A 26508-nucleotide genomic window follows, 5' to 3' on the forward strand; every position below is an offset into this window, starting at 1 on the left:
TTATGTTGTCATATTGTATTTATTTGTTTATTTTGCAGAGGTACCAAAAACAGAGAGAACTTTTGAAGAGAGGTTAATTTTGAAGGCTTTCCTGCTGAAGTTTGTTAACTCCTATGCACCAATTTTTTATGTTGCTTTTTTTAAAGGAAGGTAGGATGAATTTACATTGTTGATTTATTATTAATGGACCCATGCCACAGGCTCCTGATGCCAGTAAGACTATTGAAGTATCTGGAGCTGGCTGTCTTAGTACCCAAAATGGCAGACTAGCCCAGGAGGGAGTGGGTTAGGTTGTCCAGGAGAGATTGCTCTGGGGGTGAGAGGTCCTTCGGTGGAGTCCTGATCAGTTTTGCTCCTAAACTGTTGTGGTTTCCTATAAATTCCAGGATCCACGGCCTACCAGAACCTGATGGTCCATAATGTTGCAATTGGAGATCTTACAATGATTGTTTGTAAACAATGTTTTAAATGTGCGTGTATTTCTGAATTCTAGTTAGATTCATATAATTTTTATGCTCCTTTTTTTGTGTTTTACAAGCTGTTAATCTATATTGGCAAGCTCTTTGGTGCAGGGACCATCTTTTTGTTCTGTGTTTTGTACATCACCTAGCACAGTGGGGTCCTACTCTGTGATGATAGCTTCTAGACAGTCTGGTAATAGAAATAATAATAATGTATTCTGAACTAATGCCTCAATTTAAAAAATCACACTTCTGTCTGAAAATATTTTACTTACAATTTTTAGAAATATCATCTAAAAGACATGGGAGAAAAATATTTTTTAAACATTTTTAAACATTTTTTAAAAATTGTATTTGATAACCCTTTGTGTATAGTCACTTTCAATGTGTATATTCAGAATAGCCCAGGTTCCTGACACTCCTTACACTTATAAATAACTTTCCTCATTAGGGCTACTCAAATGCATGAAGTTATTCATGTGTAACAGTTTACAGGATCAGAGCCCTGGGTCAATTTTTCCATTTGTGTGGATTTTAACCAAGAGAGAGAAAAACATTTTTAAAAATAGGAAGAGGTGATTTTAAAACGGCAGAAATTGTCAGGGAGACTAAGGGACAGACACAATATTTGAAACTCATTTTAATTAATTCATTTGAAGTTCACTAGGTTTCAAGTTGATGGTGGGTTTTTTTTTAAAATTCGTGTTAAAATAACTAAATTTGAACTGTATTTTAAAATTGCCTACAGTGTATAAGTGGTAATTTTGTTGAGGGTAATTTTTAATATATTGTTTTTTCATCATTTCATATATTTTTATTACTTTCAGGTTTGTTGGCCGACCTGGTCATTATGTATACGTGTTTGATGGTTACCGAATGGAAGAGGCAAGTGCAGATGGAATTCAAACAGAAAATATTGTTAAAAAAAGAGTTATGGATGAGAGTATGTTTCTAAGGAGTCCAGCTAACAGCTGGAAAAAAATCACATTTACTTTACGAAAATTCTATGCCTTCCAAGAAAAGAAAAGAAAAGAAAAGAAAAATTCAAAACAATTCTCAGCCCCAATATTCTGTCTGTGTTAGATATTTATATGGCTTCCATCAACGTAGTATCTGAGCACCTCACAACATTTTGATCTATTTATTTTCACAACACCTCTGTGAAGCAGGACAGTGCTATTATCTCCATTTTACACATGGGGATTTGAGACAGAGAAGTGAAGTGACTTGCCCATGGCCATACATAGCAGAGACTTGAACCCAAGGGCTAGGCTTTTTCCCTAACCTCTAGACCATCCTTTCTCTCAAAAACTCTGGAAAAAGACCAGTTCTGGGATCTCACCACTTTGTCCTCTCAGTCCCCAATCAATCCTGCAAACACTTTATGCTTCACTTTAAGCAGGTGTGGCTTAAATCAATCAAATTAATCATGTGCTTAAAATAAAGCACATGTACAAGTTTCCAAGATCAGGGCCTTGTTTGTTTGTTTGCTTGTTTTCCCATAATGGAAATATCAAATGAATATTGTTGATTAATAAATTAAATATACAGTAAATATTTTAAAGGAATATACAGTAATCCCGGAGCACAATAAGGGTTTTCAGAGTTTCATACATATTTTCAGAGTGTGATTTTGTTGGTGGAGCACAAATATATGGTTATGTATGTTTTTGTGGTGAGGAACATTATAGTATAAATTAGTGAGGCCATATATTAGAAATGGATCCCTTGAATAGGAAATGGTATTTTAAATAATTTCTTAATAATTCGATATTTTGATCTATACACATATTTGTGCAAATTTTAAGGGGAAAAGATAAGGTTGGATTGTTGTTGCAAATTGATGAATATGAAAGATTATATGATAGAGGAAACTATCTGGATCCTTTAACTGTTAATTTCCAGGTTTTTTAATGTTTAAGATCTTTAAAAGGTATATAATTTATAGTGTACTATATCTTTTGGAGTCTAATTGGATTTCACTGAAACAAAATTTTGGCTCATAACTTTAAGACTCCTTTTCTACTTCCCTGCCATTACCCTCACCCGTCACCCCTCCCCCCCGAAAAAAACCCTGGTAAAATTCTACCCCAGGATGAGACTTGGCATGTGAAATTGAACAGGGATTGGTTTCCTTGAAATTGGCAAAGTTATGTGGGGGAATTGGGAATCAGGCTTATAATGCAAAGCTAGTTTCAACATTAGTTGTAAAGCAGCAATCGTTGCTTCCTCGTGCCATTGCCGTAATTCACTAACAGTTTGTGCTTTTCCTTCAATTACAGTGTGCTCCAGGAGGCTGTTTGATGGAACTCTGTATTCAGCTAAGCATCATTATGCTTGGAAAGCAACTTATTCAGAATAATCTGTTTGAAATTGGAATCCCGTATGTATTTCAACCTTTTCCGTTACCATGCACTTTGTTCCTACAAGATTGTAAATTAAAGGCTTGATCCTTCTTCCACTGAATGGGACTTTTGCCATTGACTTTAATGAGCCCTAATTGAATATACTTAAGATGATGATAAATCACACTTCTAGTTGTGGTGAAATGATCTGGCTGTATTTTACCTTAAATAATTGGCTATATCTGCAGTAAATTGATTAAAGAAAAGGTCTGAATATATTGGAAAGATTGATATAAATTAACTTTAGAAACCCAAGGAAAGGTCTGATAGGTCTCTTGGGAAGTTTTAGAGAAGCTTTCAGAGAAGCCGCGCTGAATACAAATGGGTCTGAAAGGGAAGCAGTGGCTCATATAAAATCTTAAAATGGGATATTTGATCTATACTATTTCATGGATTTACACATGAAATCTACACATTTTTAATGTGCCCATCACTGTATGATTTTGTAGCTAGACTATGGAGGAGATGTTGACATGTTGCTTAGCAACTCTCTTATTATAGTGAGCTTATACATGACGGTGAGTTTTGCATTGTGTTTGGAATGTGGCAAGAACTCTGGCTTAGTGTATCTCTAGTGGCTGGTAGTCCTTCACTGAGAATGTCTTCCTGTTGATTCCTATGCATTTCACCCTTGCTTCGGTCAACTTCATCATCCCCGTTGGTGACAGCATTCTCAGAGGTGTGTGGAGACACTGGTTGTCTTGGAGGTGGGCACTGTGGGGCTTACCACGATGTCTGACCCTGCTCCATGAAGTCCATGAGAGTTTTTCCACTGATGCCAATGGGTTTTGGATCAGATCCATACTGAGGGTTCTGAAGAAGAGGACGAGAACCTTGATGGGGGATGCACAATAGAGTGGCTTTGAAATACATTGGAAAATTGGCCCTTTTCTTCCTTTGCACTGGAAAGAATTTTTGGCTGTTAAAGTGGAAGTAAAAAAATATGGACATGGATTATGCATGGCTTTATCCTTCTGGATTCAAAGTTTGCTTGGGAGGCCTGTTTTCTGTCTATGTCTCATGGAGTTTATAGCAAGTCTTGAGGAAAAAGGTGGTAAATTGCTCCAGAATACTTTTACATGTTGAAGGCTTAAAGCTTTCTCAGGGTGAACCTGGTGTGATTTCTCCCCCCTCTTCCAAAAGCTTTCTGCTACTGGGTGTATTTAAGGAGGGATGGTTATGATGTTATAAATACTGCATTTATTATCTTTGATTCATGGAAGTGGAGACTGATCCAGTCAAAATACAGGGCTACTGTCAGAATATTTCTCAATCCCCTGACTGCACTGCTCAGTGCAAGAATGAGATAGCCTCATTCCAAGCATTTCTTCCTTCTCTTGCCAACAACCTGCAGTGACCTCATTTTAAAACTGAAATATGTATTAAATAAAAACAAGCTTGCTTTACTTCTCCTCTTCCCAGAAAAATACCACTGCTCTCTTGCTATATTGGTGCAAACAAGCCTTTTCTGCCTCTCATCATCATCATCATCATTAGTTTGCCTAGACAGCAAAGGTCTGTTGCTACAATCCCCTATGGCATGTGCATGTACTTCACCACCTTGGGGAAGGGGCGATGGAAGCCCAGCGACTGAAGCCATTTTCCTAACTATTAGTACTTCGCCTTCAGCTATAAGGCCACCATTTCCCTCTCCTATTCTCACCCAGACAAAGCGGCAGACAAACTGACACCTCTGCCTCTCCAGTCCAACTCAACTGGCTCCCCTCAGTTCCCTATTACCTCTGCTCCATTGCCTCCCTTCGTGGATCTCTTCATTACAACTGGCTAGAAAACAGCTTTTCTGTCCTGCAAAAATTCCAAGATTTCAAAATATGAATTAGTCCCGAATTAGTCCCAAGTTGGGACTGATGTTTTTAAAACTTTTTTAAACAAAATTTCATCAAAATCAATACTATTTTGTGAAAAATGTTGGTTTTGTTGAAACAGCCTTTTCTAACCAAAGATGGTTTTGATGAAAATGTTCTGATGAGCTCCACTCTTCATGGGTGCTCTCTTCCCTTCCACCCACCTTCCTTGCTAGATCATCCCTTCTCCACAACAAGATCTTCTGTTTCCCCCAAATCCCCCATCCCCACCCCCCACTGTCCATTGCGCTCATTTATCTTCTCCTCTTGCACTAGGATATTCTGTAGGGACCAATCCTGCAGAGGCATAGAGATGGACTAGATGGTCTAATAGGTCTTTCCATTTATCACTCCAGTGACTACTTTCCCCTGCTCTGTGCCTGTCTTGTGGAGAAAGAGATCCCAAGAAAACATTACTAACACTCTCACCAGCTTCCAACACCCCACTCAGGGATAGTTCATCATGGTATGGAATGTAACAGAAATAACTTTTCTATAGGTATTTTGAACCATCCTCCAGGCTTCTATAATTCACTATTAAATTCTGTGGAATGATTCATACCACGTATGGAAAGGGTTTAATTCCCAATTGAATTCCGTAGGTTTTCAGAATTATTTCTATATCATTCTATTGGTTTCATTGATATTAAAGCCCATAGGGGTTTTCCAAAAGGGCAGTGTAGGCTTCCGTTTTCCAGCAAAAGGTTGTGAAGCATCAGTCTCATTTGCTGCCTCCTTCACTCAAAGAAACATAAGTAATTCAAGAGCCTGTACAGATGAACAGGTTATGGGTTAAATACACATGACACCAACCCAGTGCCTTCTCCTTCAACATAAAGGTTGCCCTAGTCAAAAATGCTTGGTTGACATCTTACTAGAGTCAGTGCTAGTTGGAGAATTTAGAAGTTAAGTTTCACGTGTCAGCTCTGCTTTATGCAGAATCATTTGGACAAATTCTAACCTTTTCCTAATGCTTCTCTGGAGAAACTCCTCCTTGGCTATGATAGATGTGACTTTCTGGTATTCTATACCTTTCTGTGATTTGTTTTTCCATTACTGCATCCAAGAATATCAAAAGGGCTAGATAAATGTCCTCATGTTGGAATGATGGGATGCTCAGCCTTCTGGAATTGCAGAAAAGTCTTTTGTGCGGCTGGAATTCACAAGTTTAATAGATGCAAATATGCCACAATTAACTCACAGGTGTCACATTCCATAATTCTCTTCTCTTGCCACAGAAATTGGCCCTATAGTGCTGAAGGGTTTGAGAATCCTGAGTTCTTTTAAGACTCCTTTTCACCAATTTTATATTCCCCATCCTCTCTGCAAAATTCTATGTGTTGATTCTATTAGTGTCTATCTCTAACCTTTGTGATAAACCCTTCTGGTTAAATCCTGGCCACACTGAAGTCAATAGCAAAACTCTCATTGACTTTTGCAGGGCCAGGATTTCACGCTTAACATCCAATGTCACTTTCATCAGTTCTTTCAAACTGCACTTAAGTATGTTGGATGAGGAAACCAAGGGCCAATTAAATCTATTTCAAGGCAGCCTTCCAAGGCTGTTATCTTTTGTGGTGCATTTTGGTTGCTAATAAAGAATTGTTAATGCAGAAATTCATCTTCTGTTTACGGTGGTATGGATACCAATAAATACCAAGCATAACCAAAACTCTCATTGACTTCAGTGGGAGTTCTGAGTGCGCAAGGGAGGCAGGATTGGACTGTAAATTTTTGACACAGAGATTACAAGTCCTTTTTCCCCAAAGCTCCCTCCATATGGGGAACAGGAGCTGTGAGTAGATCACAGGAAGTTGACTGTAGAAACTGCAGGACCCTCAGCTCTCCCTCCCCAAAGCTGCAAACACAGAGCACAGAAACTTTTAGTCCCCACACTCTTCCACTCAAAGTACCTGACATGGTAGACTCTCCTCTGTCCATCACTCCAGATGGGGAACAGCAGCAGTAGCTGAGAGGAGCCTTCACAGCCTCCTGACCCATTAGTAAACCCTCGCCTCTGAAACTTGAACTCTGGATTTTCCCCTCTTCTTTCTTGCCTTGTGGTTCATTTTTGTTTTCCATTTCAGCTGTCTCCACTCACCTTTTTCTACAATTCTCCAACAGCTTCACTACTAGCTCCATTGGTGGCAGCAATGGTAGACAGGGCAGTAGTGATTTATTGTCTGAACGTTGCTGAGAGCACGTCTAAAATGGCGCAGCCGTGAAAACACTGTCAGCTGTTCTGCAATGGCTCTCCCACTGATGGAGCTGCACTGGTAGTTGTGCAACTGAAGACAAAGGCTAGTGAAGGCAAGGTCTTTATCCTGCCCTTCTCCTTCCTCCATGTCCTTTCAGCTGCCTGTTAGGCTTCTCTCCTCTTCCCTTTCCCTTTCTATCTCCCTTTACTCGCTTCCCTATCTTAACCCAAAAATTCTTTTCTCTTCCCCACTCTGCCATTTAGCATCCTCTCCCTAAAAATACCTCTGAAGCTATTTTTGTTATCTAACTAAAACAACTATATAATCACACATGTTTAAAAGAGAGACCTGCTACGAACACGCTGAGTGCCCTCTCCACTTTACTGTATGCCATTATCCCTTTACCCCCATCTTTTATCTTCATAGTTTGTGAGCTCTCTGGAACCAGGAATGGACTGAGTGACCTCAACTTCCATCTAGGGAGCTTGTTTCCTTCAAGCATTGAGTTCTCACTCCTGACAATAGGAAACTAGCTAGAACCAGGCCTAGTGGGAAAGGATCTGTGCATTCGCTCCTGTCCTGAACTGTAGTGGCAGAGCAGAGCGGGCCAGCACTGGACAATTGCAACGCTATCGTAATCTGCTCTCTATCTAGTCTTCCTCCCTAAACAGGTCGGACTTTGATCACCTGCTCATCTTCTTTCATGTTGCTCACTCGTCTCATACCAACACGGTCCTTGTTTCTGCTCCTCACCTGTGAAAGGCCTGTCCGCAATTGGCATTCCTAGCTCCCCAACCTCATCTGTGCTTTGTAGAGTTGGATGGCCATTAATGGGAGCATGAAGCTTCCCTGAGTGAGCCTTTTAGGCACAAAGCATCCCAAAGGCCTTCCTGGCCAGTCCATAATCCGGCTCACAATACACAGAAGATAAATAGACCAGATGAGCTTTCCCTGCTTCTCCATTGCTTTCAGCTTGATTTTATAACATTGATCTTTTGGATAATTACAAAACAAGTTTCACACAAGGGTACCAAAAGGACTCATTCAGTTTTCACAGTGCAATCATCTGTGCAGCTATGGAGATCTGCAAAACTCATTGTTATTGCTCTGCTGTGGTACAGCTGGAGAATAACCTTGACAATGTCTATTCAGTCCAAATCCCTGTCTTCTGTTCCTTTAACTTCCCGACCCATTTCTGTTTGATCTAAAACTTCACATGCTTGGGTATGATACAAAGGTGCATTTTTGTGAAAAGTCTGAGTAGAATCCATTTGGCTTTTTTTTCAGTTAGTTGATCATGTAAAAAAAATAAATTATAAATAAAAACACTCTTTGATGCTTAGGTTAAAAGCTGCTCAAGATTCCAAGCTTTGTGTATGTCATAATGAGAAATAGTCACAATGGTAAATTTAAAATAAATGAAAGGTAATTAAAAGTACAAATTCTAAATGACTGAGTTCTGGATTTAGGGCATTCACATTAAACAAAATTTAAAAAAATCAACTATTGTTTTACTTACAGAGTTCCCAATAGAGCTACGGAAATGCGTTAAACTCCATGGCACAACTCTATAATGCTGCAGTTAGAGGATTAAATCACACATATACAGACTCCAGATGTAAAACACACTCAAACTTAATCTAGAAAGCCTCACATCACTGTTGAAACAATAATAGGAGTGCTACCTCTTATATAGCATCTTTCAGCTGGAGATCTCCAGGCATTTTACAAAGGAGGTCAGCATCATTATCCCCATTTTACAGATGGGGAAATTGAGGCACGGAGCGGTGAAGTTCACATGAAGACACAAAACCATGTGTACCATACAGCAAGCACAATTTATGTCAGTCAGAAGTTGAATCTTATGTATACATGGGCCACAGCATTCATTAATCAGCATACGTACTCCAGACCCATACACACAGCCCTCTCACTGGAGCACACCTATCCTCTTATCCTCATCTACCGTATGCTCTACAATAACATACCGTGTATGGAACCTACTGTTACTCTCCCACCTTCTGATTTTGCACAGACAGACACACACACCTGAGTATATTCAATGGGCTTGATCTTGGTCTCACCCTTGTGTAAGCCAGGAATATCTCCATTCAAGTGGATGGTGTTCCACAGGTATTAAACTGGTGTGAGAGCAGAACTGGGCCTGCCACTTCCTTATCTGTCAGCACAATCACACACAGCAATCAAATGCTCTTCAATCTTATCGGCATATGGAAATAAGAGGGGTATTTAAAGCACGTCACTTACTGTAGCAAAAGTAATTATGGAATAGTAGTATTAATTATTTTTCCCAACTGTTCACTGTCTAGTGAGAATCTTTATAGCATCAAGAAATGTATCAGCGATGGCTGGCAGGGCCTTCTGAGAGTTCTTTTTTCAATTTCTCCATTGAAGTGAAGGGAAGGTTCAGATGATTCTGCTGCTCTTCATTCCCCATCTCTGGATAGTGCTAAATCATACTTGCCGTAGATAACATCCCTTGAATGTCATAACAATACATCTGAAGAGCAAATACAGTGCCTTTAGAATGGATCAGTTTGCATCAGATAGAAAGCAAATTTCCTTGGCAGGGTGCTCTAATTCCTTTTTATAAGATCTTAAAAATCCCACCCCATTCAAATTACACAAACTGAACGCTCTGCTTTTTGTTATCATTATTCCCAGTGGGCCATATTCTCAGCTGCACCTGGTAGAGGGGGACTTTTATGAGATCTTTACAGATCTCGGATCCTGGGGCTGATAAGGGCTGGTTCAGTCTCTGGCACAAGGTAAAGCAGCCTCAGGATTCCAGCCATGTCCCCGACATGCCCCTACCCCAGGGCTGTTATAGGACTGGCTGTGGTGATGCGACACCACACAGGAATTCCCCTTACATTTGGGTAATCCCCAGATTGCTTGCAGCCAGAGTGAGGGCTAGGGACCTGATCTGGTCTGGTTTTTTCTGGAACAAAGAACAGCCCTTTTTCAATAAAGTTTTCATAATATGTGTTTGTTTGCCCCCTCCTTTGGCTAGGTGTCAGAGAGAGCAGGTTTTTGTTTGTTTGTTTGTTTGTTTGTTTGTTTTTAAACTGGAAAACAAATACATAGCTCCACCCCTCCCTCACACGATTCTGTCTGCAACACCCTCATCTGCTTTAAGGGGTTTATCACAGGCTGGGGGCCCCTGGTTAAGCTATTGGCAGTGCTTCATTGGAATTAATCTGGATTTTTACTCATGTTGTACATATGTGAACTGCTATAAAATAATGTAGCTGTCTGTGAAAGAAAAACTGATTGATGCTAGCCCTCGTGTATTTGGTTGTCCTTAGTTTTGGAGGAAATATGTGTTTCTTTCACACTTTCCCATGGCTATTTTCCAGTCTGTAAAATAATATAAAGCTATCGGTGAAACGGAAATGGAAATGCTACCTACTATTCCACTGAGATATAAAATGTTTACTCGTCTGTTAGGTGGAGATTCATTTTACAATTAGATATTAAACCATTATACATTGCACAGGTAGGGCCAGATTGTGAAACTCTTATTGTGAAACTCAGATTGTGAAACCATGAGCAATTACTTGCACAGGTAATTAAAGTCAATAGCACAACCTGTCAGTATGAACTGCTCATCCATGGGGGCAAGGGAATCGCAATCTGGCCTAATGGTAGCACCACTCTATTGAGAGAGAAACCTTACACGGCGTGTTACTAAATCTATTATTTAGTGGTAACTTTAATATTTCCCAGGTTTCTCCTGAAAGATGGGGTGTGTGCCTCTTCATTTTCCTCAACAAACATGCCTATTGTAATAGCTATAATTACAGAGGGGTCAAAATCAGAACCTCACATTCAAACTCCTTTGAATTTTGGGGGCTGCAGGAGTGCAATAGGAGCAGTCTTCTGCTCTGTCTACACAGACTCGGAGACCTTCAGTTGCTAAACTCCCCAGTGCAGTTTATTTACACTTGCTCTTCCCACAGCCTTACTGCTGATCCATACACCATATTATTTACAGTTTCAGTTTCTCCACCAAGGAGAGGAAAGGGAAGAGATCCCTCTACTCAGAGATCCTTCTCGGTTCTGGTTCTGGCTCTGCTAGCCTGCCTGTCTTCCCTTCTGTGCCACCTTCTTCCTCTGTGTTAATGGGCTGATTTATTTGTTAGTCCTCCCCATCTTATTCTAATCCACCGATTAGGCCTCTGTTAGGTCCACCCTGGGGAAAGTAATTGGTGTTTAAGTGACCAGAGTGTTGGCCCAGCTGTTGGTTCCCAGCACTCTGTCACAGGGAGTAAGAAGGTTCTGCATCTAATCAAGAATTGGAAGGAGATTATTTTCCGTTTTTGGTTGAGATGCAGCCAGAATCTCACAAGAACAGTCGATCTTGCAAGACTTCTCCTTGCATTACATTGAGAGAGCAGAGATCTTTCCAGATCAGCTATTTTGCTTTATGAAGCTGAAATCTCACAAGAGCAGTGCATGAGGTTGCAGTGCCAGCCCGATTCTTTTCACCATTTTGTAGCCACAATGGTATACCTGAGGACAGATTTGGGGCTCTAAGCCTATTATGAGGAAACTTTAAATTATGGCTGTGCAATTATGCCCTAGGTACACATACAAACATACAGCGCCCTTTGACGTGATTCTTCCAGGGTTTATGTAAATTTCTACCCTTTGGCTGTCTCGTTGCCTTCTGTGTGTTCCAAAAATCTCTCCACAAAAAAGGAACTTAAAAAAAAAAAAAAAAAGAAAAGAATCTGTTTTTGGTAAACACATGATAAACCTTTCCCGGTTTGATGTTAACAGCTGTATTCCCCAGATTCCAGTAATTTAAAAATAAACAACAGCTTCATATCCAGTTCCAGGATATATCATTCACTCTCTCATCCACTCACTTGTGTTCAAAATACTTGTTGCCGCGTTTATCCCTGATTATACTTTTCTCCCAGTTGCATGTTATTGGATGGTGTTCTCCCTTTAGTCGTACACATGCCTGAGAAAGGATTTGTGTGTGCGTCAAGGGGATAATACACCGCAGAGGGACAAATTCTGTTTGCCTTAGTCATACTCTGTGCTGCAACTGGCTCCCTTCAGCTGCTTTTCTTCATGACCTCTGAGAACAGCTCAGATATAGTGGAGAATCAAGGTCATCCAGAACTTTCAAAGACATTTTATACATTTAAGCCATTATTATTTTTATTATCTATTAATATGTACACAATATTAACGACTTTAATGGGGATGTTCCTAATTGTTTTTATAACACATCGTTTTAGCGGTAAAACGTGGCGGGTCTGCTTGCCGTCCACAAGCAATGTTCAGGCCATCTTTCCATTGACATTTATACGGGCTCATTTGTTACGGGGTGTATCTTGCTGTGGGCACATGACACCAGTTCTCTGGGATCTTCACCGGCTGGCTGTTGGTTATCCGCCTGATTTTAAGGTTTTAGGATTGACCTCTCGTACCGGATATGGCGTGGGACCTACCTGCCCAAGAGACCACCTCCTTTCCCATGCTGCAGTTGTAGGAAGCAGAGGTGCTCCCACCAGAGCTCGTTTGTTTGGAAAGAGAAGCGATGTCTGGCAAAGGGGAACCCTAGGCTTAGGAATTTACTTTTGACCTTTGGGATACATCACAAGGCCCATCTCTATTCCCAAGCTTGGAGGGTGTGTGGGGGAGGAGCCAACGCTTGAATGAGTGCCATGAAGGTGAAGATTTGCAGTTGGAGCGGGGGTTTTTTCTTTCCTGTTTTCTTTTTTTCTTTTTAAAAAAGAGGGAGAGAGGGTAGATACTGTGTTTATTTGTGTCTTTTAATGTTTGGCCAATGTGCCTGAGGCCTTCGTTAGATCCCTTATCGTCTGTCTAAATCTAAATGGATATTAAAGAGTAGTGGGCCTGACTCTGCTCTGTTACATGGGTTCTAGGCTTGTGTCAACACGTTGACACAGAAGCCTCGGCATTGCCATACTGGATAAAACAGTCCATCTAGTGCAGTGCCTAGTCTCTGACTGGCCAGCGCCAGATGCTTCAAAGGAAGATGCAAGAAATTCTGCGGTAGATGGACATGGAATAGTCTAACCTAAAATTGGTGTCATAGAGCAGAGTCTGGCTGAATTCCTGTAAAAAGGAAGAGTTGATTTTAATGAGACTTTTCATTTTCCAGGAAGTTAAAAAAGCTGTTCAGGAAGCTGAAAGATGAAAGGACTGAGACAAAGGAAAGTGACTCCACCCACTCAAAGCACCCTCAGCAATGGGATCTCGACTACAGTTTGGAACCTTTCACTGGACTGACTCCAGAGTACATGGAAATGAGTAAGATCTCTTAGTTCATGAGGATCTGTTATTTTAAAATCTTCTCCCCTCCCGCTTCTGTTTTCAGTGGATTTTTACAGCAATCGTCTGTGCCATAGCATCAAAGTAATACAATTGCCATGTTAGCCTGAGAAAATATGCCCATTTTAAGTGCTGCCTGTGCTTTGTGAAAGTGATCTGCAGATGAAGTGCATGCAGACGTGCACCACACCACCAGCAGAATACCACTGGGGAGGTGCAGTGTTCGTAATTAGTAGGCCTCCGAAAATATGATTATTTGTACTACAGTCATGCCTGGAGATCCCAGCTGAAATCAGACTGTCATTGTGCTCGGCACAGAACACATATATAATAAGAGAGAATCCCCGCCCCAAAGAGCTTATCCTAGGAATAAAAAAGACAGACAAAGGGTGGAAGGAAGGAAGAATTATTATCCCCATTTTATAGATGAGGAACTGAGGCACAGAGGGATTGAGTGACTTGTCCAAGATCATGCAGGATGTCTGCAGCAGAGCCTGGAATTGTTCCCAGGTTGCCTGTGTTCCAGGGTAGTGCTTTAAACAAGATTATCCTCCCGTCAAGTAGTGTGTGCGCCCTTTCTCCTTTGCCAACCCCAATGCAGAAGATGGGGGGAGTGGCCATGTGTCCTTTCCACACACATTGGAGAGACTGGTGCCATTGCTTGTGCTTATGTTCCTAGGGGATACTTGCACTCAGGGATTCAGATCTTGGGTATGGTTCTGCTCTCACAGTAGTGTAAAGTGGGAGAAACTACACTGAAGTTAATGGGGTTCCACTGCTGTGAGAGGAGAATCAGGCCCTATGTTCCTAACATTTTTATACAATCCATCCATGTGTGCACACTCTAATTTGCATTAACTGATGAGTGAATCCACCGATCCCCTCCTGCTAAACAACTCTGTGATCCAGAGTGCTGGTTCAATGAGGGCAGGACTGCTACTGTGACTTTGTGCTGGTCCATTGTTTCCAGTTGAGTTACACAGCCATAACATAGAACAGAATCTGGTCCATGTGGCATATGGACAGTGCAGTTTGCGCAACAGAAAAAATGGTTCTGTTGTCAAAAGATGTGCTATGCCAGTCATGAACTGGTGTTTGCAGATCTAGATGTCTGCTCTATGCAAATTGGTGCAGGAGTAATACCAGCCACCTATGTGTTTTCTGTCTGCCGGAGTTTTACAAGGAATGCTCCACCAGGAGGAAGTTTACGTCCTGCACCTACCTAGCTCTTAGTTATCCTCCTTGGACTGTATTCGCCTCCACTTCCCATCAGCAAAGAGAGTAGCCTCAGTTCTACTACCAAGAGAGGACAGTGACACCAGGGATGAATTTGGCCCAGGATATGCATCAGCATCTGATGCAGAATTCCAAAGCAAAGCTTATTAAAGCCTCCTTTCCCATTCTAAATGTGCATGTGGAATAAGCTCTGAGGAGCATCTCAATAGCTCAGCAGAACCTAAGAGGGCAGATGTGCAAAGAATCACCAAATGACTCAATGAAGCAGTCCTGGGATACAATCCAACTGCATCAGTTCACAGGGGCATAAGGCTAAGAAGAAACAATATGCAGGAATTCCAGGGAATAAGTCAGAGGCCAGACCGTTTACACGAGATACAAAACAAAATTGCTGTCTACCCCAAAGGCGTACTGCAGCATCAAAAGAGGAACCCAGAGGCATCAAGCGCAGCACAAGTGTAAGGGTAGGAAAGCATCAGAAGAGAACCAAAGCTCGTCACATGAACTGCAAGTTGTCTGAAATCAGACATCTGTTAAATATTGTATGTGACACCCTCCACCTTAAACTATAGACAATCCATTGCACCAAAAAACACCTGAACATATGCATTTTATGATGCAACGTGTGTCGGACAAGACAGGCATGTTTTATATAGATGTTTTAATTCATGTTTATAATGGCAGGTGCATTGTATCATTCTCTGTAGCTAAGCTTGTGTCCCGATCCTTTGACCCTGCAGTGGTGCAAAAGGGACTTACAGGCACCTTCTCCAGCTATCCTCCCCTTCCCTAGCTGTTCCAAGAACTGTTCTCGCTCACCTGTGGATCTGGGTGCATGTTGCAATCTTCATTGGTTTAAGATCCCTCCTGACCCCCTCCATTTTCACAAGCTCATAACTTACTGAAAAAATCTCTTTTGGGGCTGAAATGATCCATGCTTTGCTTGAGTCCAGAGGTGAATTTTGTTTTGAAAGTTTGAGCAAACTCCTGTCAGCAATATTTGACTACACAAGGGTGAAAAAATATAGACTTTTCCCCTTCTAAATATTTTCAGTTGCTTTTATGCTCTGGCGTAACTAAAAAAATGTCTGCACTTAAACGTCCAAAAATTCCTGGTTTAGCTTCTGAGGAGAAACCAGAATTCCTGCAAGGATTTTGTGGGAATACATCCTGGTGTGGGAGCTCCGGCGTTGTACTGCAGGATACCACACATGCTCCATCATGTCAGTTAGGCAATGCTGGCTGTTACAGAGCTAGGATGGGGACAGGACTCCACCCTCATCTTGAACCTCTCCCCTTCCTTACGCTAATGCAGTGCCTGTGATCAGGGCCACATGGCGGAGAGAGGCGGAATGGGTACACTTTACCAGGGCCTGGAGGCCTTGGGCGGCCTGGCCCAGGCTACAACCCCCATGGGTATGTGTGTGGGAAAGGGCCCATGTTACAAGTTTGTACGGGCCCGAAAAAATTATGCTTGGGCCCTGCCTGTGCTCCCCATACCGACTGCAGCTGGCCCTAGAACAGAGCTGCAGGTTGGTGAAGAAGGCTTTTTACACCCTCTGCTCCCTGTTGCAGACTCACACGGCTAATTATGGCCCTTTTGCCCTGATGATGCATGCCCTATGTGGAGATGGACCCTTGCGCATAAGTGTAGACTCATTTTCTTCATTGGCGTTCCATGCGGGTGGAAGGGTCTGCCTGCATGGAAAAACTTGCAGGCTCGGGACTAAATCATCGATTCACAAACAGAGTCGTCATCAGGCTTTAAGGACTTAAAATGGGTATCTTCTGTTTAAATAATAATGGCTCATTGCACAATCATTCACGGATAACTAGATGGATACTACGTTTCAAGAGACAATAATGTGCATCCCAGGTGCACGGAGTACTATTCCAAATATTTGTTTCCAGCAAGAGAACTAGAGTATGTGGTGAGAAGAATGGCTCATTGTCTCTGTTATTATGCCAGTTCCACAGGAAGCTATGCCCTGCCTATGGGATTCAAGACAAATGCGAAACAAATGAAACCTAAGCTGCTTCTCCCCTGGCCTGCCTGTTGCTCTGAGTCCATATCACTAAATTCAGCTGTCAGATTCATGGCTGAGTGACTCAGACCACCCACATGGACAGGAAGCACTTTGAGCTGCTCAGCATTGAACCTGTCAGCTGAGATTGTTCTGAAGGGCATCAAGCAGCAACGGAGAGGCGAGGCGCAACTAGATGGAGCACATTTACATTTTTGTCTAAAATGGATTCGAGAACCGGGCTTGGGGAGGGAGCGGGTGTGGAAATCCAAGGACCGAGGGGGAGTTTTATTTATAGCCTTTGACTGTAGGCACTCTTCTTATCAGTTTGCACTGGGTGTCTTCGTGTCTGCGAAGGGTGAAATGATTCTTGGCCCCCATCGCCCTGCCCATTCCATGCCCTTCCCTATTCACCAATCCCGGGATGTGTGTACTGCCCTCTGAGTGCCAACAAAGGACGCAGCTACCTCTGCCTTTCTATAGGGGTGGGGAAAGATTCGTGCCCTGACCGTTCCCTGCATACACACTGCCTTAGGACATGCTCCAACCCTGAGCGAGGACCTGAGGATTTGCACAAACTGGAATGTAAAGTGTAGGTGGTAGTGAAACAGGCAACTGGGATGGAGGTGGGGAATCTGAGGTCAGGCCATCACTGATTTTCATCTACAGGATCTTTTGTCACGGTTTCTGAACCGACGTTTTATTGAGAAATAATCTGGCGATAGCTCTGAATTGGACTGACGGAGGGTCACCTCTTGCAATAGAGGATGAAGGCACCGGGTCAAATTCTGGGATGGCCAGTAGCAGGATGCTGATTTCTTGGACTCCACCTCCCGCATAGGGGCTGGGAATTGGGGGCGCTGGGGTTGCTGTCGCACGCCCTAGTGTGAAGTAGTAACAACAACCCAAATACATGGATTCCGCCGTCAGCCCCACCCCCACTATAAAAATTGTTCCAACACCACTGACCTCCCGGCAAACGTCTACCCTGCAGTCACCGGGTGGGATTACAGTTTGGGTAGACATGCCTGCCCTACCTTTGATTTAGTTAGCTCCGGTTCTGGTCGCAGGGAATCTGTGACTGAATGGGCTTCAGCGCAGGAGGTACAAGTCCTTCCAGAACCTTGGGTAACTATGGTACTTGCAGGGCGGGCCTAGGCCAAGCCGTAGTTTGTGCTGCTGTGGCCTCTCTGCTCCAGGACCTGAGCTACCCAGATTTAAGGTAGCCAGATCAAAGCTAGCCTGAGTAACAACAGCAGTAAAGCTGCCTCAGCCTGGGCTTTATGTATGTCCGTCCGTCCACACGGGCTGCAATTACACCTCCCAGCTGCAGTGTGTAGACATACCGTAGAGTCAAGTGTGGTCCTGGCCATAAGTGGAGAGCTCTTCTGAAGTCGAGATGAAGGGTTTGCTCCTGCTCCTATTAAAATCGATGGCAAGACTCCCTTTGATTTCCAGAGGCAGGAGATAAGGCCCAATGTCTGTAATTACTGACTGCCGTAAGGATTAATCCCCGAGGTTTTGAAGAATTTCCCCTCAAGCAGGAAAATCCATCAAAAAAGAATATGCCTGAGGCACCAACAAGAGAAGCATCACTAAAAAGAGGCCTACATTTTTCTATAATCTCTGTACTGAGATTGGATTTGAAAGTGTCATCTCTGCATGTTATGTGCGGGCATGTTGCCTACATTATTACCACAGAGAAATGAACTGTTCTTTCCCCTTAGATTTCCTTGCCAAGTTTGTGGTTGTATATTTCCCGGCTTACGTTTCTCTAAAGCAACTGGGAATATCACTCAGAAGGTGACTGATTCTGCCACCCTGGCTCACTTTTAGTAACATTTCATGAGAAAACCCTCTGAAATCACGTGGACTACCTGAGGGATGGGAATAAGGGTGGCAGAGTCAGGAACATTTACCTTCATCTGAGTCTAATTATGCTCCTGAAACAAATTGGGTCTTCTCAATGTGTGTGTATGTGTCAGAATCTGACTGAACTATTTATAGCGAATAATTTTATTTTGAGCCTGAGTAGGTAGAGTAACTTGTACTCATGCACAGGCTCACACTGCATTAGATGGGACTACCAGTGTTAGTGCTACTAAAGGTACCTAAGGAAGCATGGCTGAAGTCTCAGTGAATTAGCCTCTTTTTATGTTCTCAAATAAGTGTGCAAAGACTTTTTTTTTTTTTTTTTTTTTAATAATGTTTTATTCATAAATACTCACCAAATAGTTTAAACAAACACATTGCAGTGCCTGGATCATGCACAAACTATTTGCTTTGACTGTGTCATTGAATGTTTTGCTATTCAGGACATGTGACTGATCAATTAAGGCTATGTCTACATTGCCCTGCAGTTCGTATTACAGGGGTTGAATAACAGTGCACAGGAAAGTGTTGCATTGTAACTCCCCAGAACTGGACTGCATTAATGCAAACAAAGAACCTTTTAGTCTGCACCTGCAGCGTCCACATGGGGGAGTTACAGCACAACACTTTGCTGGGCACTGCTAGTCACACCCCTGTAGTCAAACCTGTGGGGCAGAGTAGACAAGCCCTAAGTCACGTGGTAGTGTTTTTGCTACTTGTTTGGATCGTTGAAACTTTTATTTAAAAAAAAAAAAAAAAAAAGGAAGGAAGGAAAGAAAATACAGAGATTTCAACATGACCACACAAACATTTCTGGCATAGATTTTTATATGAAGACATGTTTACATAATCATCCAGAAGATGTTTGTGTACCTTGAATGTTTTTATGAACGAAAAAATCATTCATGCAGATGTTCCCAGGAAATGAATAAAAATGGTTGCAAACGCTGTCAGAACAAATGTGTGTGGTTTATACTCAGACAAATCACTGCAAATACTTTTTTACTGAATGCACGCAGCTCTATTCCTTCTAACTTCACTTCAGGCCAAATAAGGCATATTTGGATGCTGTCTATTTTTCTAAGCATTTCACAGTTTTTTGAGATACGGCTCTAACATCTGTTTTTATTTCCTTAATTCTTTTTCCTGACTCGAACATAAAATATTCAGGAAAGTATAATTTAGAGGGTAAGATATTCTCATATGTTGAAATGGCTCCCATCATGGTATGCTAGGAGGATATAATCTTTATCCCCAAAGCAAACCACTGAAAATGGCAAACCAAGCCCACACTTAATAGAGATATTGCTTTGTTGTGCAAATATATTGTTATTGGGAGTGGAGATAGGGAGACCATAATAAGGCCTGAAATAGGTACACAAAAAATAAGCTGGGTACAAAAAAGATTCTGGGGAAAGCTGTTTTATCAGTTAGCTGTGGACTATGGCAACAGTACCTAAAAAACATTATTGTAAGGAAGACAGTTGACTAGTCCTGCTATGTAAGGATTTGTTTTTTTTCCCCATTCTTTTTCTCTCCTCCAAAAGTGCAAAGGACATCTGCTGGAATAGAGAGAGAGCTTGTACAGAGACCTTATATTCTGCTTAAAAAGAAGACGCAATGCATAGCACTGCAGTGCACTCAAATCCTGTTTGTGACACTATTTGTACAATACGAGAGCGTAAAATGTATTAGTTTAATTTTGTGGTGGCTACCTCCATTGCAGCTGTGCAAAATGCCTTTCAGTCAGTCTCCTTTTATGCTACCCAGTGCTACTTTCTTTGGGAAATAAGAGCTCATCTTTATATTAAAATAATGTGCCATGTTACATTTTACGAAGAGCGGACCAGTCTTGTATAGTACGGAGCGCTATCAACTCCTGTTGTCTTCACTGAGAGACAGAGGTGCTTAGGGCTTCTTGCCAACTGGTTGGCACCTAGAGCATAAGGAGGACAATGCACCTCTCAAGATGGATCCAGAATGGGTCTGATCCTGCAAGCTGACTGTCTTCAATTGCTCTTGAAATCAATGGCAATTATGGACACTTAGCGTCTTGCAAAACTGGGCCCAATATGTGCTGTTCATGGTCTTAAATATCTTTGAAATGTTGGGGGACTTTGGAAAAATACATTCGTTTCTCTAAATTCCCGTTTGCAGGGAGAGTATCTGAAAATTAGTGTCTCAGCTGTCTTCAGAATGAAGCTGTTTAGTTACGTCTAGAACATCCCTATCCCCATGGGAAGGATTTAAATCATTCAGGGAATGCCAAGAGTTTAAACTCTTGAGTTATTATTTGTTGGTATTGTGGTAGTGCCTAGGGCCCCAATCATAGACGAGGCCCCCTCTGTACTCAGAGAGGCAACATTCCCTTCAGGGAAAAGGGTTTTCCTCCCTCTGGAAGAAAGCAGGACTGTGGCTGTTCAATGGCATAGATGTTCTTGGAACTGTAGAGATTTCAGGGGTTCTGTGCTTAGGGCAGGGGCAGGCCCTCCATGCTACATTCTCTCAGGAGTTGTGCTGCCGTTGGTTCCTTAGATAAGAAAGCACCTTTCTTCCTCCCCATCTGCTTTTCTTTCCCCAAGAATGTGCTGAACGAGGAAGGAAGAATTTTATGATGCAGTGAACAGCATTGGCTTCTACTGGGAATACCACCAGAATTCTTATGGGTGTGGGTGAGGATGCTGCCATGGAGAGTGGCCGTACCACGTTTTCACCCCAAGCCCAAACACCTACATTGGGCAGTTTGCCCTGAAAGTCTTCCAAAGTGCCTTTGGAAGAGGGAATGGTGCCTCATGGCTTTTCCCTTCTTACTTCTATGTATTGCTTCTCCTCTGCAAACAAACAGTGGGAGGGATAACATGGCCTTATTAAAAATGATTTTATATAAAAGGAAAATAGCAAGCATGCTACTTTTCCTTTATTAAACTAATATTTACACTGGCCCATATATGCTCAGTAGAGACCATAGCAATATTAGAACCATTATAAAAACACAGCGACAAACCCTTCTTTCTTTCATAGCCTCATCTTGCTGTCTGACCAATGGGACAGAAATGTTTGAGATGGAATTTTATATTTCCTCTAACACACACATCTCAGTAGCTGTTTTACTGTAGATATATATTGAATACGCCAGTACAGAACTTCTCTAAGAACAACACGTCTCTCTCTCTCTCTTCTAGTTATCCAGTTTGGCTTTGTCACACTCTTCGTTGCCTCCTTCCCTCTGGCTCCAGTCTTTGCCCTTCTCAACAACATCATAGAAGTTCGACTCGATGCAAAAAAGTTTGTTTCTGAGCTAAGGAGGCCGGACACAGTGAGAGCAAAAGATATAGGTATGTAATGAAATATCATTGCAATGATGGTAAAACCTGGAATTCACCTCGAACTCAACTCCCGTTGATGTCAATGGGGACAGGATTAAGACCAGTATATGTAAAACAACTTGGAATTCACCTCAAAAGAGGAAATTACGATTAAGCCTATAACAAAGCTTTGTTGTTAACTCTCTTACAGGAATTTGGTATAACATTTTGAGTGGTATTGGAAAGTTTTCAGTTATCATTAATGTAAGTATTTGATTCTGACATCTTTTAAACATGACTTTGTGAGCTTATTTTGTCCCTTAAATCCAATTTAAGTTTTGAGCAATGCCTACTTTCTTCAATTGCCATCAAACACAATGAAAATCTAAGTTATCCAATTTGCTATTTTCTTTGGGTTTAAAACATCATGTAATGTTACACAGAATGAGAATTACCACATGAGACATTGACATTTGCATTGACATTTACATTTACTCATCTCTGTTTCTGAATTATTGTGTTATGTGGGACATGAAGATTAATTTATATAGAAAATCACACATAATGGGCCTGGTCCTGCAGTTCTTAGTCAGGCAAAATTTCAAGCACACCGACAGAGGACTAATTCTCATTTATGATTTATGGTGAAAAATGCTGAATGAGAACTAGGTATTATAATGCTTAGACAAATTTATGTCACTCTGGCAGTGTAAATATAGGTTTGGATTAAGTCGGTTTGAATGTAATTTACCAGAGCAGTGTAAAGAAGCCTAGGGCCTTGTCTAAATGAAAATGTTTGACCGGTTATACAGCTATAGTTATACATGTATATTTATACCAGTATGACCTCTTATGTACACACTCTGATTCTAACTTAAAAGTGATCTTTTTTTGGTGTAGTTTAAACCCCTTCCGAAGCAACATATGCTAAACTGAAAAAGGCCACTCATACCAGAATAAGGGTGTCTCCATAGTGGGGTTATATTGCTTATAACTATATTGGTTTAAATTCACAACTTGGGTTATACTATAAACATTTCCTGTGTAGACAAGACATTAGTGTAAATGAGAATCAGGCCCATGGGGTTTAATTATAATAATACATAGTACTTTTTCCATAGATCTCAAAGCATATTAGAAAGGGAAATGAATATTATCATTGATGAGGAAACTGGTGTGTGAAGAAATTATGTGATTTGTCCAACATCATAGTTTCCCAGTGGCAGAGCCAGGAACAGAATGCAGGGCTCCCAACTCCCTGAGCTGTGCTTATCAGCAGAACCATGTTGCCTTCCTCAATTTTACCTGTGCAATTTGCAATTGCAGGAACAGGCCCTATAATTATTTGCATTTTCAGACATACTCTAACTGTTTGTATTCTCCAGGTGCTGTAATTAAAACAACAGCTATGCTGCCCCTCTCTTTTTGACAGCTGGAAAGTGAAAATGTGCATGCTCGAGTTTAGAAAAATATTTAGGTCCAAATTCTATTATCTTTACTCATGCTGAGTATCACTTTTTCAGTGAGACTACCCACAGAGTAGGGTGGCAGAATGTGGCACTAAGTTAACTTTTATTTTGCACATTCTAGATGCTTCGGGGGCTGATTCTGATCTCACATCCGTTTTACACCAGAGTAAGTTCCATTGACTTCATGGAGCTACTCCTGATTTAGAATGGAGCAAGGAAACAGAGAATTAGTCCTTTATGGGCCAGACCTCAGATGGTATAAATTGGCATAGTACCAGTGAAGTCAATGGAGCTACATCAATTTATACCAACTGAGGATCTGTCTATTATATATGCTGTGGTCCTGCTCCTGCACTCTTTGTAGTCAGTGGTAAAACTCCCATTGATGTCAATGGGGGCAGGATTAAGATCAGTATATGTAAGGCAATTGTCGTAATTACTCTCTGCTCTTTGAAGTGTCTCACTTGCCTAGCTATACACTTTCCCTGGAGACTGTTGATAGTGGGGGGGAGAGGGGTCACAGTTTTGAACCCACTCCCAGCAAATAAATAAATAGAAATAAAAGCAGAAATCGGGGGGGGGGGGGAAGCATGACCCCGCGTGGCCCCCACGAGTTGCCTTTGCATGGAGAGAAACACAGCAAACTAGTGTATTTTAAAAACACTTATTCTTTGCGGTGCCTGGCGCGCGCACTCTCACTTGGGAAGCTGTCAAACTGATCATCATTATTCTATATTTACTTGAACATGAACGTTATAACCTGAATGAAGTTAATCCGAAACACATCATATGTAGATTCACTGGGTTATTTTTTGTCTCCCAGGCTTTTGTCATCTCTGTCACATCTGATTTCATTCCACGCCTTGTGTATCAATATGCATATAGTCAAAATGGAACCATGCATGGCTTCATCAATCACACCCTCTCATACTTCAATGTGAGTCATCTCAAGGCTGGAACACAGCCAGAAAACTCACAGTTTGAACAGGAAGTTGTATTCTGCAGGTAAAGTAGCCCTTAGCGTAGGTAAGGTAAATTATTGCGGTCACATGTTAAATAAAAGTGTTTCCTCTCTGAGTTAGATCTGTTCTTTTAAACTATTGTCTTCCTAGTTAATTCAAATATGGATTTTAGAATATGTAGGTGCAAAATCCAGTGGTGTCTCCATGCACAGAATGAACAGCTTCATCCAAGATGTCTACTGAACATACAAACCTCTAGGGCTCAGTTCTTTTCCCACTAGTATCAAGGACAAAACTCTCACCAATAGCAATGGAAGCAGAATCACCCCTTAAAAACACACTCCCTCTCACTAGAACAACATTTCCTCCCTCATGGGATCCCGTTTTCTCTATGCTTTCCACTGCTTGAAAACCCACCCCTTCCCCCTTCCACGTGGTCCCACATTTTAATACCGTGTTTTCTGATAAAGAACACTAGGTGGGATTCCCTTCAGAACCTATCCATGTTATTTAGTCTGTTGCCCCTTAAGCTGAGCGGAAAGCTGAAGTTTGGGAGCTTGTGGGGTGGTTCCCATTTGGATGAGAAATCAGTGACATGGAGGCAGGGATATATTCTTGATGTAATCTTATCTGTTCACAAAAATGTATGCAAAGTGCTGTTTCCCTGAGCAGCGGTGGGAACAGGCAGCCCACAGGCAGTTTTCTGGCTCAGCAATTCCCCAGGGAGCCCCTCCAGCCACTTCTGTGCTTCAGGAGGGGATGCCAGTGCCTTTGTGCTTCTGCCCAAGGCGTACACACGGCTGCTTGTCTTGGCTTACTTGCTGCAGATCACACAGCCTAGAACCAATACCTGGCACCTGCATTTGGAATCTCTTAGGAAACCCCTTAGCCCACCACTTGACTTGCCTTTTCAGGTGACTCTGGTCATCCACCCCACCCTTTGTCTGCAGTTGTTCTTACTGCACACAGGCACTTCATTGCTCCCTCTGTTGCACACGAAAAATGCTTTCGCACACCTGTTTGCTTTAATGAGGTGTGTAGCTGTCTTTGGAATAACGCCTCCGGTGGAGATCATTAATACCAACCCCAGTTACAGGGTTGGCTGCACCTCTGTTCCCTTTCTGGTCTCTCTGACAGCACCCAGTTTAGGCCTTGAGCCTCTTGCCCTTACCCGTATCGAAGGGAATCCCGCAGTTCTTCCACTCTCGAACCAGGATCTGGCTACAGTACCAATCCGTATTTCCTTGCAGGTCTGACAGGGTTTAGGGAACCTGTGTTTCCTTCCTTCAGGAATCTGCGACCAGTGATGGGCACCAACAGCCTTGTTAGAACAACGTATTTTTATTTGGCCGCTGGAACAAAGCATTACAGAAAAAAGGATTTAAAACCACAAACAGGCTATCCTCCTGTCCATCTGACCTAACGTCCCACCATCTGAGGTGGGACTGAGACAGGCCTAGCTTCTCCAGACGTGGCCATGGGTTCCTTCTTCTGAGTGTCTTTTCAATCTCGTTTCCCCCTGCATCCCTAAGAGAGCGTCCTTTTATATCCCACAAGAGTTCTCTGTTCCTCCTCACCCCCCAGGCTGCTTCACTGTTGGTGGGTTTTGTCCCCTCCGGGTCAAACCGTTTCCACAGGCTCAGAGGGGAACTGAACCGGAGTTGGCAGTGCTAGTAGTTCTGGCAATGTCCCTTAACATTCTCCTACATGGAAGCCGATAAGGGACAACCTGGAGCCACCTCCTCCCGCCGCCTGACCCATCCCAGACAAGCCCCTAGTGAAGAGCACTTAAACCAAACTATTCATGCAGAAAACAGCATCCCAGTAACCGGACCAGTCAACAATACTAAGAAAGTGTTACAGGGGCCGCCACAATTTGCCACAGCACCTTTCTGCATAACAAGTCACTGGGCCGGAGGCACTGCCTGCTTATTATTTCCAGCCATAGCTGGAATGGAGAGCTAGATGCCCAAACTGGATATCAAATCCAGAGGGCTGATTCTGTTCTCCTTCACACCAGCGTATCTCCATAGATGTCAGTCCATAAGCCTGTGATACAGTAGAAATAGCAAGAACCCTCAGGTGGCTGCAGAGGATGCTGTGGCAAGCACTGACGGGGCACCACTCTTGGCACGTCCAGTCAGCGTGATGGGGACTCTGCTCTGTGTTGTCTTCTACTCATTTATTCCTCTGTGGCAGGCAAGAGAGAATCTTCTTAAAGCTGTGGTCTGGGCCTCCTTTTCTTCTGTGTGTGCCCTGCTCTCCTCCATTTCACTGTGTTGCTAGCGATTCGTTCTCTCGTCTGACACGGCTATTACAGGCTTTTTGACTGTCCCTCCAAAGTGTCGGTGAAGCATTCCTTCTCCCCTCCCCCC

The 26508-nt window shown here is 42.3% G+C and overlaps 1 protein-coding gene across 1 annotated transcript in view; it reads left to right on the top strand.

The window, feature by feature from the left end:
* Positions 1–26508, top strand: part of ANO2 (anoctamin 2) — a 203830-nt gene that overhangs the window by 171608 nt on the left and 5714 nt on the right. Inside the window, exons 17-23 of the mRNA XM_067531024.1 lie at positions 39–150; positions 1289–1346; positions 2744–2844; positions 13096–13244; positions 21580–21732; positions 21914–21966; positions 23995–24176. Coding sequence (XP_067387125.1) covers positions 39–150; positions 1289–1346; positions 2744–2844; positions 13096–13244; positions 21580–21732; positions 21914–21966; positions 23995–24176 — 808 coding nt within the window. The remainder of the gene's footprint in view (positions 1–38; positions 151–1288; positions 1347–2743; positions 2845–13095; positions 13245–21579; positions 21733–21913; positions 21967–23994; positions 24177–26508) is intronic.

The sequence above is a fragment of the Emydura macquarii genome, unplaced genomic scaffold (genome assembly GCF_026122565.2).
Source record: "Emydura macquarii macquarii isolate MOO-44397 ecotype Brisbane River unplaced genomic scaffold, CSIRO-AGI_Emac_v2 contig_3122, whole genome shotgun sequence".
Classification (NCBI taxonomy): domain Eukaryota; kingdom Metazoa; phylum Chordata; order Testudines; family Chelidae; genus Emydura; species Emydura macquarii.